This window comes from Platalea leucorodia, assembly GCF_965183815.1.
Source record: "Platalea leucorodia genome assembly, chromosome: 3".
Taxonomy (NCBI): Eukaryota; Metazoa; Chordata; class Aves; order Pelecaniformes; family Threskiornithidae; genus Platalea; species Platalea leucorodia.
This window is the reverse complement of record NC_138825.1, coordinates 57,533,962-57,547,125: the sequence shown is the minus strand read 5'-3', so window position 1 is coordinate 57,547,125 and position 13,164 is coordinate 57,533,962. Positions and strand designations below refer to the sequence as shown.

Below are 13,164 nucleotides of genomic sequence, written 5' to 3'. Positions count from 1 at the left end.
ATACAAGATGAGTAATAGTACACGGGAACTCATGAGATTCTTCCTTTTGGCTTGTTTTGTAATTTGGCAGTATGGGCACACTATGCAATACACACTGCACTTTTTCTACACTTTACTGTTCTATATATATTGCTATTTTGGGCCTGGTTTGATTTTTACTATGGGTTGTATGTATCTTGCTTGCTACCAGTAAGCTGCTGGGGCAGGAGAGGGAGACAAATCTGGCTTTGAGATGCCTATAGTCCATAGCCATGATGGAGCCCATCCACCCCCCCTGCATTATAAGAATTAAAATGTAAACAGCATCTGCAGTGTGCAGTAGCCACACAGTAGTCAGGATTTTGATGACTTAAGCTCAATCACCCTACTCCTTTGCTACTTAAAGAAAGCCTTTGGAATGCTGCTAACTCTGTTCCTGAATGCAGGCACTTGAAAGACTTGCAGGTCTTGCTTATTTTTTCTCTCTTTAAATGGTGAGTTGTTAATTTATCAATTAAGTCAGTATATCTGCACAGTCTTTTTGAGCTGGGAATAGATGTTATTCTGCTAGTACTCACAGAGGCACAGGAACAGTAAGGTTGCTTATAGGAAGACGTGTAAGGTGTGAAAATAAGAATCACCATTGCTACTCTTTGCCCCCAAGGATATGTATGATGAGTTGATGATGATCATTGGATCCAGACGGAGTGACCTGAATCAGAATCTGGCTCTTAAGAGACAGTATGAACGGGCTTTGCAGGACCTGGCTGACCTGTTAGAAACAGGACAAGAAAAGATGGCTGGCGACCAGAAAATGATTGTTGCTTCTAAGGAAGAGGTTCGATCACTACTTGAGAAACATAAGGTAAGAAACTGGGGTATATTTCAGGACTAATCACAACTGTAAGCTTGTACACAGCAAATTGCTAACCTTCTGGTCCTAAAGGTTCAGGAGCTTTTCAGAATGGTGGGCCAGTATTAAATCAAGATATATTAAAACTTACTGTATTTTAAATTGGAATTAATTAACTCTTCTGACTGAATAACTTTCAAATGCTCTGTTGAAGATGAACCCAGGTAGATCACATTTTCTTCCGCATTCTAGTAACAAGTTCCTATTCTTGTCCTGTCATGGTACATAGCAAATTCATCCACCACTCCATTTTTTTTCCAACGGAAATTTACATTTGCTAATAGCACCCACAAAATATAACAAGACTTTTCCACACTTTTTTATTAGGCAGAATTTTTTGGTGGTGTGTATCTGATTTAAGCTATTTTTGTTTATGGAATGAGAGTTGTGATAGAATTTGTGTGGAAAGGATGATCTCTTTCTTTAAAAAGGCCATTGTCCTTTTTATATTGTGTCTTGGGTTTTGTGAAATGTTGGTGGACTGAAAAATTTACCTAATTCTATGTCTACAGCTACTTGATTGTACTACTATTGTCTTAAAATGTTGTTTTAATGATAATGAATTGAGTAACAATTGCACTTTCTCTTTTCTATTCTCTCTTTACCCTCTCCCTCACACCCAAATTTCTCAGGAATATTTTCAGGGGTTGGAGTCTCATATGATCCTGACAGAAACGCTCTTTAGAAAGATGAGTAGCTTTGCCCTCTTGAAGGATACTCAGTCACATTCAGAGCTAATGACACAAGCTTCAGCTGTGTTAAAGCTGGCTCATAAACGAGGTGTGGAGCTGGAATACATTCTAGAGGTAAGAATTTCTGTGGTCTTTTCTGTACTGCCATTGTGATCAACCACCAGGATATTCTGTGATGTTGATTTCCTGTGCTTGGACAGAATTGATGGACATCAGTCGCTTTTGCCGTACATACAAGGCGCTGATAGACTATGTGTAATCTTTGCTATTTAACTGTTGTGACCTTCAGGTGATACAAGTTGTGTTCCTCTAAATTTAAAAGCACTGCTTAGCTTTAGCTGACAAGGAGAACATGACAGCTTTATCCATGTGTTCTAACTAAAAGCTGAGCTTAACACAGAGATGGTGTCTTATTATAGGTTCACTGGACGTTTGCACTGTTATTTCTGTACATTCACAACAATGCAGCTATAGGATTTCAGATTGAGAAAGCAAGTAATAAAAATTCTAGATACCCAGATCAATATTCACAGTACACATGGATAATTTGTGCTTGCAGACCTGGATGTGTCTAGATGAAGATTACCAGGAACTTACCAGACAGCTGGAGTCTGTTGAAAGTAGCATCCCCACTGTTGGTTTGGTGGAAGAGACGGAGGACAGGCTTACAGACCGGATTACACTTTTTCAGGTTGGTGCTTTTTAGACATTCTTTATGGAAAAGTTGGATGAAAGGGACCTCTGAAAGTCATCCAGTCCAGCCTCCCACTTGAAGCAGGACAGGTGCCATGGGCTGGATCAGCTACAGTATTGGAAACCTCAAAAGATGGAGATCCCACAGCCGAGCTGGGGACCAATTGCAGTGCTGCACCACCTCCTACTGAAAAGGTTTTCTATAATACCCAATATAAACCTTCAACTTCCAGCTTATCACCATTGTCCTTTTCATATTGTGTGGCAATACTGAGGAGCATTTACCTCTATGATCTTTTTAATTCTACTGCAAATAGTTGTAGGCCTTTGTTAGACTGGCCCTTAGCCTCCTGTTTGTCAATCTAAAACAAGCACACCTCCCTCAGCCTCTTTTTAAAGGACGTGTGCTCTAAGTCCCTAAACATCTTAATAGCTCTACAGAGAGATAGAGATAGATAATAGATAAAGATAATAGATATATTATATTATATATAATAGATATATATTATTATTACAGATAGGTAATAATCTAATAGACCCTGACTACTTCCTTCTTCTTGAACTCAGCAGGAGGTGGGAGCAGGGCAGAATCAGATGCACTAGATGTGGCCTCATCAGCACCATGCAGATGGGGATAATAAAATAACTTAAGTCAGTTGCTCACAGTCCTAATGTAGGCCAGTGCTGTGACGTGCCTTATTCACAATGTCTTGGTTATGGAAGATGCCAGGATAAATACACTAGCCATTCCCTTCCTAGCCTGTACTGATAAACAGGCTTCCCTGGGAGGTAGTCATGGCACCAAGCCTGACAATATTCAAGAAGCATTTAGACAACACCCTCAGATATATGGTGTGAATTTTGGGGTTGTCCTATGCAGGGACAGGAGTCGGACTCAATGATCCTTGTGGGTCCCTTCCAACTCAGGACATTCTGTGATGATTCTATGATTCTATAAAAGGCTGTCGAGTTAGTGAATCCAAGCTGAATATTCCTGATTACCTTTTGGTCCTTTTTGTCCTTGAAAATGGATTCAAGGGGGATGCACTCAGTGATCTTTCCTGAGAGCAAGGTGAGGCTGAAGAAGCTGCGGTTCCCCAAGTTGCTTTCCTCGTTCTGAAATGCAACAAGAACTAGTAGTTTAAATATAGGTTTTCTACCACATCCTGTTTTTTCTGTCTGTTCTCAAAATGAGAATTCTGGTCTGGTGTTTTGCCTTTGTCTCATTATACACCAGACACTTTGGTTGGGTTTATTTTTGTTTTCTTGTTTTGTTTTACAGAAAAATGTCTGCCAAATTTTTCTTGCAAATTGGCTTCTTGTCTACTCTGAATTTGTTATGTATACTGTTCTTTTACTAGACAGCTTTCTGCTTTTGCAATGGTATGAGGAGAACTTAAGCAATCTATTGTGTGTGGGTTTTCTTTTGGTTTTGTTTAATGCTAGGCATTGTTTGAGTTGGTCCTGGCCCTAAATTAGATTTCCTCTTTTGTTTCTCTCATCAGTTAGTTACATAAATTAGGTTATTCAAATCCAGATTCTCAGACTCTGCTATGGCATGATTTTTAGTACCTTTTTTTTCTCTCCCTGCGACGACATTTAGGTTAAAAACCCATCATAATTAATTTATGGCTATCTTGGAATTTTTTATGCTACTCTCTCTAAGTTATACATTTATTTGTGTATATATGTTATATGTAAGTACACACAGACACACACATATATAAATATAAAAATTTTGTTAAGTTATTAGAGCTCTATCTATGTGAAAGAGACAGTAAGAGTGATAGAAAGTTTATGTACTCACCATGAGACTGGTAGTTTTGTACACTTAATCTTCAGATCAGTTTCAGCATAACTGAAAAATGGGAATGCAAGTACATTTTGTGCTCAAGCTTAGTCAAATATACAGATATTTTAAAAATCTGTACTATTTGTGTAATGATAGCGGAATTTGGCAGGTATGTTTGCCCACATATACAAATTCTTTACCCATCCACAAGTCACCATTTAAATGAAATCTGTCTCTGCTCCCAGTTGGATTCAGGGTAAGAGTATTAACAACCTTCCCTTTTTCAGTACCTTTTTGCTTTCTTTTGCCATAACAATTGGCTTCTGTGTTCAGGGGGTGGGGGCAGTAATCTTTTCTTTTGTAGCCATGGGTATCAGGAGGGTAGATCAGTAAAAAGAAGTGTTAAATGACCAGAGAGCTGAAGATAGGCATTGAAAGGGCTGAAGTGTGGCCACTGTTAATAATTTGATATTGGACACCTTTAACTTTCATTGCAGTAGTTTTCAGTAGATGGTAGATTAAGTTCTGACATTTTAATCAATTTCTCTCAGAAATGGTGTGGCCTCATGAAGATTCTCTTGAAGTTGTTCTTTTCAAGTGTAAAATGTCTACACCAAGGAGGACTTCATCATAAGGAGCTGTCAATAGACATATTGAAGTGAGGTGTTTTGTGACAGCACGTTCAGATTTTGACCAGGTTACTAGAGCTGGAGCAGAGGGAAAAAAATGTGATGTCCTGTGGTGACACTGGTTATCCTACAAAATGCAATAAAAGCAAACTAAATGTTGAGAAAGTGTGGTAGCAGAGACCTGCAGAGCTATCTAACCGTCTCCTCTGTCATTACAGCATCTGAGATCTGACCTGACTGAATACCAACCTAAATTATATCAAGTGCTAGATGATGGGAAAAGGCTTCTCTTTTCTGTTAGCTGCTCAGATCTTGAAAGTCAACTGAACCAACTTGGAGAACGCTGGTTAAGTAACACCAGCAAGGTTACCAAGGAGCTTCACAGGCTAGAGACAATACTGAAGCACTGGACAAGGTAATGCTTATGTAATGGACAGTATAAACTTCTTCACCTGCGCTGTTCAGGTCAAAGTCATTCTGAACCCAGAAGATTAGATTCGTCATTTAAAAGAAAGTACTTTGAGATGTATGTGATAGTTTGACTACTCTACAATATCCTACTGCTATTCCATACAAGTGCTATCGTACTCTCTCATCTGCAATAAAACATGTACCAGATAACAGCTGGTGGAAGCAAGTCAGAAGATATCTTATTTAGATAACTAAGTTAGAAGCCCCATGTCCATACAGGTTGATGAGAAAGGGCGTGTGCTTTGCTAAGTAGCATGAGTGGCCTCGGCATGTTCTGGTAGGGGCGTTGCCACTGCTGGGTTCTTGTGGATCTCTGTCACTGCATCTGTGGAAGGGAGCTTTTAGCTGTCTTTAGTAATGTTCATATGCTACTTTTGAAATGAATTCTCTAAGTGATATCAGCTTTGTCTATTGTTCATAATATCCCTGGCTCGTTGGCTCAGTAGCCTTTCAAGAGAGACACATAAAGGGATTGTATGTATACAGGTTATGTGGAGACACTCTCATTCTGACATCTCATTATTTGCTTGGCATATGAAATGATATGGAGATAGTTTCTGAAAAAAATGTTACATTTCTGCTCTGAGATATCTTGTAGTAAAGCTTTTGGAAGATTGAACCTTCTGATGGAAAGCAAAAATGTGTTTATGTGTGTGACGTGGGGTGGGCTGCTGTTGGAGCTTGCCCAAACAGATCAATAACCTAGTTACTAGTCCTTCATTAAACTTAGTTTTTCCTAAGAGGCAAAAAGAAGGCACTGTTGGGAATTGTGGGTGTAATGGCTAAAATAAGAGCTTCCTGATACCATCCCTGTCTTTAAAATTAAATCACATTTTTCTGAAACTTAATAAGGGAAAGAAAATATTTTTATTTTCAATCTGGCATACCATATCTTCCTCTAACATGTGGAGGAGACACTACTCAGTTGGAGGCAAGAAGTGGTGATGACTGTTTTAGTTTTCTTTAAACATCTTTACAGATATCAGAGTGAATCAAGAGAACTGACACATTGGTTACAATCTGCAAAGGAGCGACTTGAGTTCTGGAGCCAGCAGTCTTTGACAGTTCCTCAGGAACTGGAAACAGTCCGAGACCACCTGAACTCCTTTTTGGTAAGTCATTCATAGACCTAGGGCACCTTTTTCTCTCCAATTACAAACAATCAGTTGAGCAATCATATGGTTGTACTTTTCCTCATTGCTGAATTAGTGAGTATGCAAAAAAAAAAAAAAAAAATCTGTTTCTGTAGGTGAGCTGTCCTTCAAAACACTGGTATGTTTGCACATTCAGCGCTCCTTTGTTATATGCAATGATTGTAAAGCTTGATGATTCTGAAAACAGAAAATGGTTTTATGACTGAAAACAATTTTTGTTCTCACTTGGTCTGAAGTATAGCTGGTAAACAGTAACAGAAAGTACATATTTTTAAAGGGAAGGGAGGATATTCTTAGCTTTCTGAGGTAAAGCCTTAAGTACAGTAAACAAGTAGCTGATTATTTCCACAAAAATGATTCTGCTTACAGGAGTTTTCAAAAGAAGTTGATGCTAAATCATCACAGAAATCCTCTGTCCTGAGCACTGGGAACCAGCTCCTCAGGCTGAAGAAGGTGGATACAGCAGCACTGCGTGCGGGATTGTCCCATATTGACAGTCAGTGGACAGACCTGCTCACACAAATCCCAGCAGTACAAGAGAAATTGCACCAGGTAGGGAAGGCCAGTGATGGCCTTTGATATTCCAGAAAATTCAGACCGTATGGTTGGCACTGCCTTTGAGAGATAGTTGCTCCTTTCCTCAGTTTATCCATGTGAGGCAAGATAGGAGGAATGTTACTCCTGTTTTAATGTGGGAAACCTTACACTCATGTCCAAATCCTGTCTACCCATCCTGTCTAACACCAATTGGTGTTAATGTCAAACTTTCACAGTTGCATTTGTTAAATTTTAACCAAAGAACAGATGAGGGTTTTTTTCAACATGTTGGTATGCTTTTTGGAAAAAGGGAGTTCACATCCCTGTGCCCTGTCAGATTTGGATGGTGGTTTTGTTCAAATTGAATAGACAGGGTTCAAATCTATGCAAGACAAAATAAATCTAAAAACATTGTGCAAGGTTCTTGCTAGTATATGTAGGAGCAGGAGGGGTTTTGGTTGTGTAGTTTTGTTTTTTTGACGCTATAATACTGAAGTTAAAGAATTATACTGGTCTAAAAGTTGGCTTAGTATTTAGTTGCTAGGAGGTTATCAGTCTAAGCAGTTGTTTTAAGTTTATAATTTGGAATGCTTTCAGAGTTAGTAGTCTGATCGTGATTTAGGGGGAGAGAGGAAGGGTAAAAATGTTGCCTGAGTCTATTATATTAAACAAAATAATGTGATTCAGTAGTTCTCTGAACTGTCTTGTAATGCAAAATATATGTCTACCAAAAAAGTCATAGAACACGTTTCTGAGTGACTAAATGTAAGCAAGCACTACTGTATCAAATGTTGAAAGTGCATCTTTTAAGAAAAAAAAAACCAGGTACTGTTCAAAATCAGCCCATTTAGAAATCACCACCACAAGAAGAGTTGTATAAAATTATTTTCCATGCATCTATTCATTAGCCATTTACAAGGACAGGAAAAGCATAGCTTAAAGTTTATCTTCTATGTAAGCGAAATACAGAATTATGGAATGAGAATGCAGAACCTTTTGGAAGTCAGAAATTGAATCTTTGAGTTTGTCCAGTTTCTTTGTACAATGAAGAATGGAAATAAGAAGCCTTTAATGTGGTATTTTCTTACTATGACGCATGCAGTTACACAATATATCTCCTATTAAAACCTTTCATTTTTTTCTACTTCTTTTTTTTTTTAATAAACTTCAGTGATACGTTAGGGATGTAGAATAACGTGACAATAAGAGCAGGTAAAGGAAATGTGCTATGGTAATGCAAAGCAAGAAATTCTTATCCATTTTCTTCACAACATGCATTTTAAGTCTGTTATCTCTACAGCTCCAGATGGACAAAATTCCTTCTCGCCATGCTATCACTGAAGTTATGAGCTGGATTTCCCTGATGGAAAATGTCATTCAGCAGGATGAAGAGAATATAAAAAATGTAGTAGGACAGAAGGCCATTCAGGATTATGTCCAGAAGTACAAGGTACTGAGTGGAAATGATTTCCCTTTTGAATTATCCCCATTAAATTTATGTAAAGTATACATATGTAAAGTATAAGTGATTTAAGGAAAAAAAAACTTACATTGTAGAGTGGTTAGAATTGTACACAAATTAGAATTGGGTAATATTTGATACTGTGGAAAAGACGCCAAAATTACTTCTACTCTGCTGTTTAGTTATGACAGGAATATAATTTTTAAAATGCTTTCCTTCGTTTCCAGGTAAATCCAAAGCAATATGCACATGATTAAACCTTATTAGATCTGTCTTTCACCCAAAACCACAAAGCACTTTGCAAATTATGTATGTTGTATTATGAATTCTCTGCAAAATGTCACTTTCTCCTCAAAGAGTAGCCTGTTCTTGAATGGAAGGTGGCCCGTGCTTTACAGATAATTTTGATCAGTATCTGAAGCAAAAATGAAAGATACTATATATTTGCATAACTATAAAGGAGTATAGATATAACACAATTTCACTTCTTTGACTAGATCAGTAGCCCTCTTGTAATAGATCTGCACACAGTGACTTTCTTCTCAATGTCAGATTTGTTTCACTAGTCTCCTGAAAAATCACTTTACTTCTTGGCTATTATTCTTCTTTGTATGTAAGAATATTTTCCATCTTATCTGTTTTTGTGTTAAAGATTTTGAGACTAAATAAAATGAAAAAAATTAATATATACCCAGTTTTTCTTAAATCTGATCCTTGAGACCAATATCAATAATTTTACTGATTTTTTGGGGGGTGGAGGGGGTGGGTGAGGCAGATTCTTTATTCCAAAGGCAGTGTATTGCTGGTTTACTTCTCAATACTTAGGAAAAAGTAACAATGTTTTTAATTGCTGTTCAATTGCTAAAAAAAGCTTCTAGCTAAATTGTGGTAAAGTTGTAATTTGTGAACATTTTTCTCTCTTTTGCAGGAAGGTAAGAAGTCGTGGTACTTATGTTTTGTGTTTTTTATTCCCTTCTTTTCTACTAGGGTTTCAAGATAGATTTAAATTGCAAACAGTTGACAGTAGACTTTGTGAACCAATCAGTGCTACAAATTAGCAGCCAGGATGTTGAAAGTAAACGTAGCGACAAAACTGATTTTGCAGAACAGCTCGGAGCAATGAACAGACGTTGGCAAATCCTGCAAGGCCTGATAACAGAAAAGGTAAAGAAAAAACCCTAGCTGCTCTGTAGTGAACTTTCAGAATACATAGAACTATAAGATAATAATGGTTGGAAACCTCTGCAGGTCATCTAGTCGAACCTCCTGCTCAGAGCTAACTTTAGTTAGATCAGGTTGCACAGGGACTTGCTTAGCTGAGTTCTGAAAATCTCCAAGGACAGATTTCACAATGTCTCTGGGCAGCCTGTTCCTGTGCTTAACCACCCCTGTGGGAGACAAGTTTTTGCCGTGTTTCCAATCAGGTCCCAGGTGTAGGACTTCACATTAGTCTTCACTGAATTTGTTGAGGATTGATGAGCCTATTCCTCCATCTTGTTGAGGTTTCTCTGAATGGCAGCCCTACTCTCCAGCATATCAACTACTTCTCCCAAATCAGTGTCGTCTATGGATCTGCTGAAAGCACAGTCCATCATGTCATTCAGTTTATTGATGAAGGTATTAAACAATATCAACCCCAGGACTGACTCTGAAGATGCATCTTGTAAATAACTGCCAGATAGACATGGAAATGTTCACCACTAACCTTTAAGCCTGATGACTCCCGTCAGTTCATTCATTTGTAGGCCATCCAACCCATGCCTCCTCAGTTTTCCTACAAGGGTACTATGGGATACCGTATCAAAAGCCTTGCTAAAGCCAAGTTAAACAATATCCTCTACTCTCCACTTGTCCACAGGGTCAATCATATCATCACAGCAGAGGCAACCAGTTAGGTCAGGCACAATTTGCTCTTGGTAAGACAATTTGCCCCTGTTCCTCCTCCTTGTTCTTTATTCATGTGGAAATGATTTCTGGTAGGATTTGCGGTATAGCCTTTTTCCAGTCATCAGCACCTTCCTCCAACCGTCATGACCTTTTAAAGGTGATAGACAGCAGCCTTGACATGACATTGTCACTGTCAAAAACACCCTGTCTGGTTCTGTGGACTTTTACATGACCAGCTTACTTACTAGGCCCTAATTCTTTCCTCCTCTACCATGGCTAGTACCTCTGTATGCCAAAATTTGTTAATTGGCATGAGGACCTGGGAGGTATGAGAGGAGACCTCGTCAGTAAGATCAGAGCAAAGAAGGCACTTTGTACCTCAGACGGTTCTGTGGTTTCCCATTAGTTGCTGATGTATTTGTGAACAAGAAGGGCTTCTGTCCCTCGCTAGTTAGTTCCAGCCAAGACTTTGCTTTCCTAACATAAGACCTGCATGGCAAGGCCATGCTTCTAGGACCATTCTTTGCAATCCACTTTCTGTGGATTTGTCATTTTTATGACTTGAGAAAGTTGTCCTTGAAGATCAACCAGCTTCCTGGACTCCATTATCCTTCAGTACAGCTTCCCATGGGATCATGCTTACCTGAACAAACCAAAGTCTGCTATTCTAAGGATATTTATTCTGCTACTTGCTTTCCTTACTTCACTCACAACTGTCTCATCATTGCTGTGGCCAAGGCTGCTATTGACCATCATATCTTCAAGCAGTTCTAATTAAGATTACAGTTAATTAAGATGGCTCATTCCCTAGACTGGAGTTTGTCTTAAGTAATATGAATGCTTTTTATGGCAGTGCTTCTGTTTTCAAATTCTGCTTTGTTTTGTTTTGTTTTGTTTTATTTTTAATTTGAAGAATAGAAGCGCTATCTCATTTGCCATTGAATAACACCTAGAACAATCAGAAAAATCTAAGTAACTTTAAAGCAGTCAATTGACAAAGGAGGTAATATAGATCTTCATCTGCTTTACACAGTTATAAGCAAATAATATAAAATGTATGTTTGTATGCTTGGTTTTATTTGGGAAGTCCTGAGGTCCTTGATCTCTGAAAAGAATTCCACTTCATAAAAGTATTGTGCGAAACTGTTAGCTTCTTTCAATGTGTCATAATAGTTTAATATGTTATCTCTATATAATTATCTCTGGATAAAGCAGGTTTTTTATTATGAATGCTTTTACAAATAGCAGATATATTTCAATTTGAATGCATATACTGTTTTTAAATTCTAAAAGCATTGAATTCCAAGAAGTCACTGGTCAGCATTGGTCTTCACTGATTTATTTAATTGACCCAACAATAAAGGTAATTGTATGAGAAAGTATATATTCATATTTCTTCGCAGATCCAGCTGTTGGAAAGTCTGCAGGAATCCTGGACAGAATATGAAAATAATGTGCAGTGCCTAAAAACTTGGTTTGAAACCCAAGAGAAGAAGCTGAAACAGCAACAGAAAATTGGAGACCAGGCTTCAGTACAGAATGCTTTGAAAGACTGTCAGGTAATGTCCCCTTATAAATAACAATATTCTCTTTCCAACAGTTAGAAACAACACTTTATCAAGTCATGTGAAATCTTCGTATCAGTGAAGGCAGTGACATAACTCCTCTTTTCTTCAGTGAGGGAGAGATTTCATTCCTAAAGTGAAAGCAATACAAAAGGAGGATGGAACAATAATGTCCCAAAGATCTTTAAAAGGAACCAAAGTCATTATTCTTTTTGCATTCAGTATTAACGCATGGATATTTCCAAGCATGCCAAGCGTACTGAACTAGAAAGGCCATCAAAGGAATAAGTTCCTATTCCTGTTTAGCCAGTCTTATGGACCTTGATGTCATGAACACCATGCTTGACTATTCAGAAACTTGTTTTTTCTGCTTTATCACTACCTTTCCTCTGCCCCCCCTTTTTTTGTATTCTTTTTCACCTGATATAGTCCACCTGACTATTCAAAGAAAAATGCTAGAACCCAAGGTCGTTTTATGCTTTTATTCAAAATGTGTTAGGAATCAATTTTTTTCAAATATTCATCTATCCAGAGACGGAAATAGTGCTGTATTCCCTTTTGCTTTCAGAAGACTGAAGGAAAATCATGATTACGATGGGCAAAGACAGGATGAGGCAAAGCTGCAGTATACATGATGCACATAAGTTCAGAACCACCTCAGTTTTTCATGCAAAATTCATACAAGGACTACACAGCAGTGAATATGGTATCACAATTGATTCTGAACATCTTGCTCAGAATAGCACATATTTAAGTAGTTAGAAGCTTGCTTCTGGAGCTGTTGGGCTAGAGTTCAAGCTTATAGGTGTATAAGCAAAATAGATTTTTCTGAATTTATAAAAAGGCCTCTATATGGTATCAGGCATCAGATAATTTTTGCTCAAAAGCATTTTGTTTTACCAGACAGCAAATAATAAATTTCACACCAAAGCAAATGTGTAAATAAACTCTGACAGGACAACTGTATGCCCAAAATCTTGATGTTCTCATCCCCTTAAAAAGGAATAAGGAAGCCTTTTTATCTTGGTGTGGCTGTCTTTCCTGCATGCATTTAATGAATGGGATGAATATGGTCTAGCTTTTAAGTCTTCACAAACAGAACAGATGGAAATCTATTCAAATGAAATGCAGAAGAAAATTTGATCTATTTTCACCAGTGTATTAAAACCATCTTTGTTTCTGTAAAGGCAAATAGTTGTTTAAGCCAGATATATTAGAAGTAATTTTTTTTTCTGAAGTTCTTGACCTAAGTTTTCAAACTGCTTGCAGTGCTTAGTTTCAATTCAGGTATCAGCACAATAAGCCTATATGACTGAAGCAAGGGTAATTTAGCATAGCCTGACATAATCAGCAGGCTGTGCTTGGCTGGAGTTCAAAGCTGAATCTGATT

At 37.9% G+C, this 13,164-nt stretch overlaps 1 protein-coding gene across 2 annotated transcripts in view; it reads left to right on the top strand.

The window, feature by feature from the left end:
- The window catches only part of SYNE1 (spectrin repeat containing nuclear envelope protein 1), a 310,346-nt gene that overhangs the window by 236,282 nt on the left and 60,900 nt on the right, over window positions 1-13,164 (top strand). For both annotated transcript variants that reach the window (XM_082306888.1, XM_082306887.1), the window contains 9 exons: window positions 644-844; window positions 1,525-1,698; window positions 2,144-2,275; window positions 4,917-5,113; window positions 6,149-6,281; window positions 6,693-6,875; window positions 8,161-8,310; window positions 9,310-9,486; window positions 11,613-11,768. In XM_082306888.1, the coding sequence (XP_082163014.1) occupies window positions 644-844; window positions 1,525-1,698; window positions 2,144-2,275; window positions 4,917-5,113; window positions 6,149-6,281; window positions 6,693-6,875; window positions 8,161-8,310; window positions 9,310-9,486; window positions 11,613-11,768 (1,503 nt within the window). The remainder of the gene's footprint in view (window positions 1-643; window positions 845-1,524; window positions 1,699-2,143; window positions 2,276-4,916; window positions 5,114-6,148; window positions 6,282-6,692; window positions 6,876-8,160; window positions 8,311-9,309; window positions 9,487-11,612; window positions 11,769-13,164) is intronic.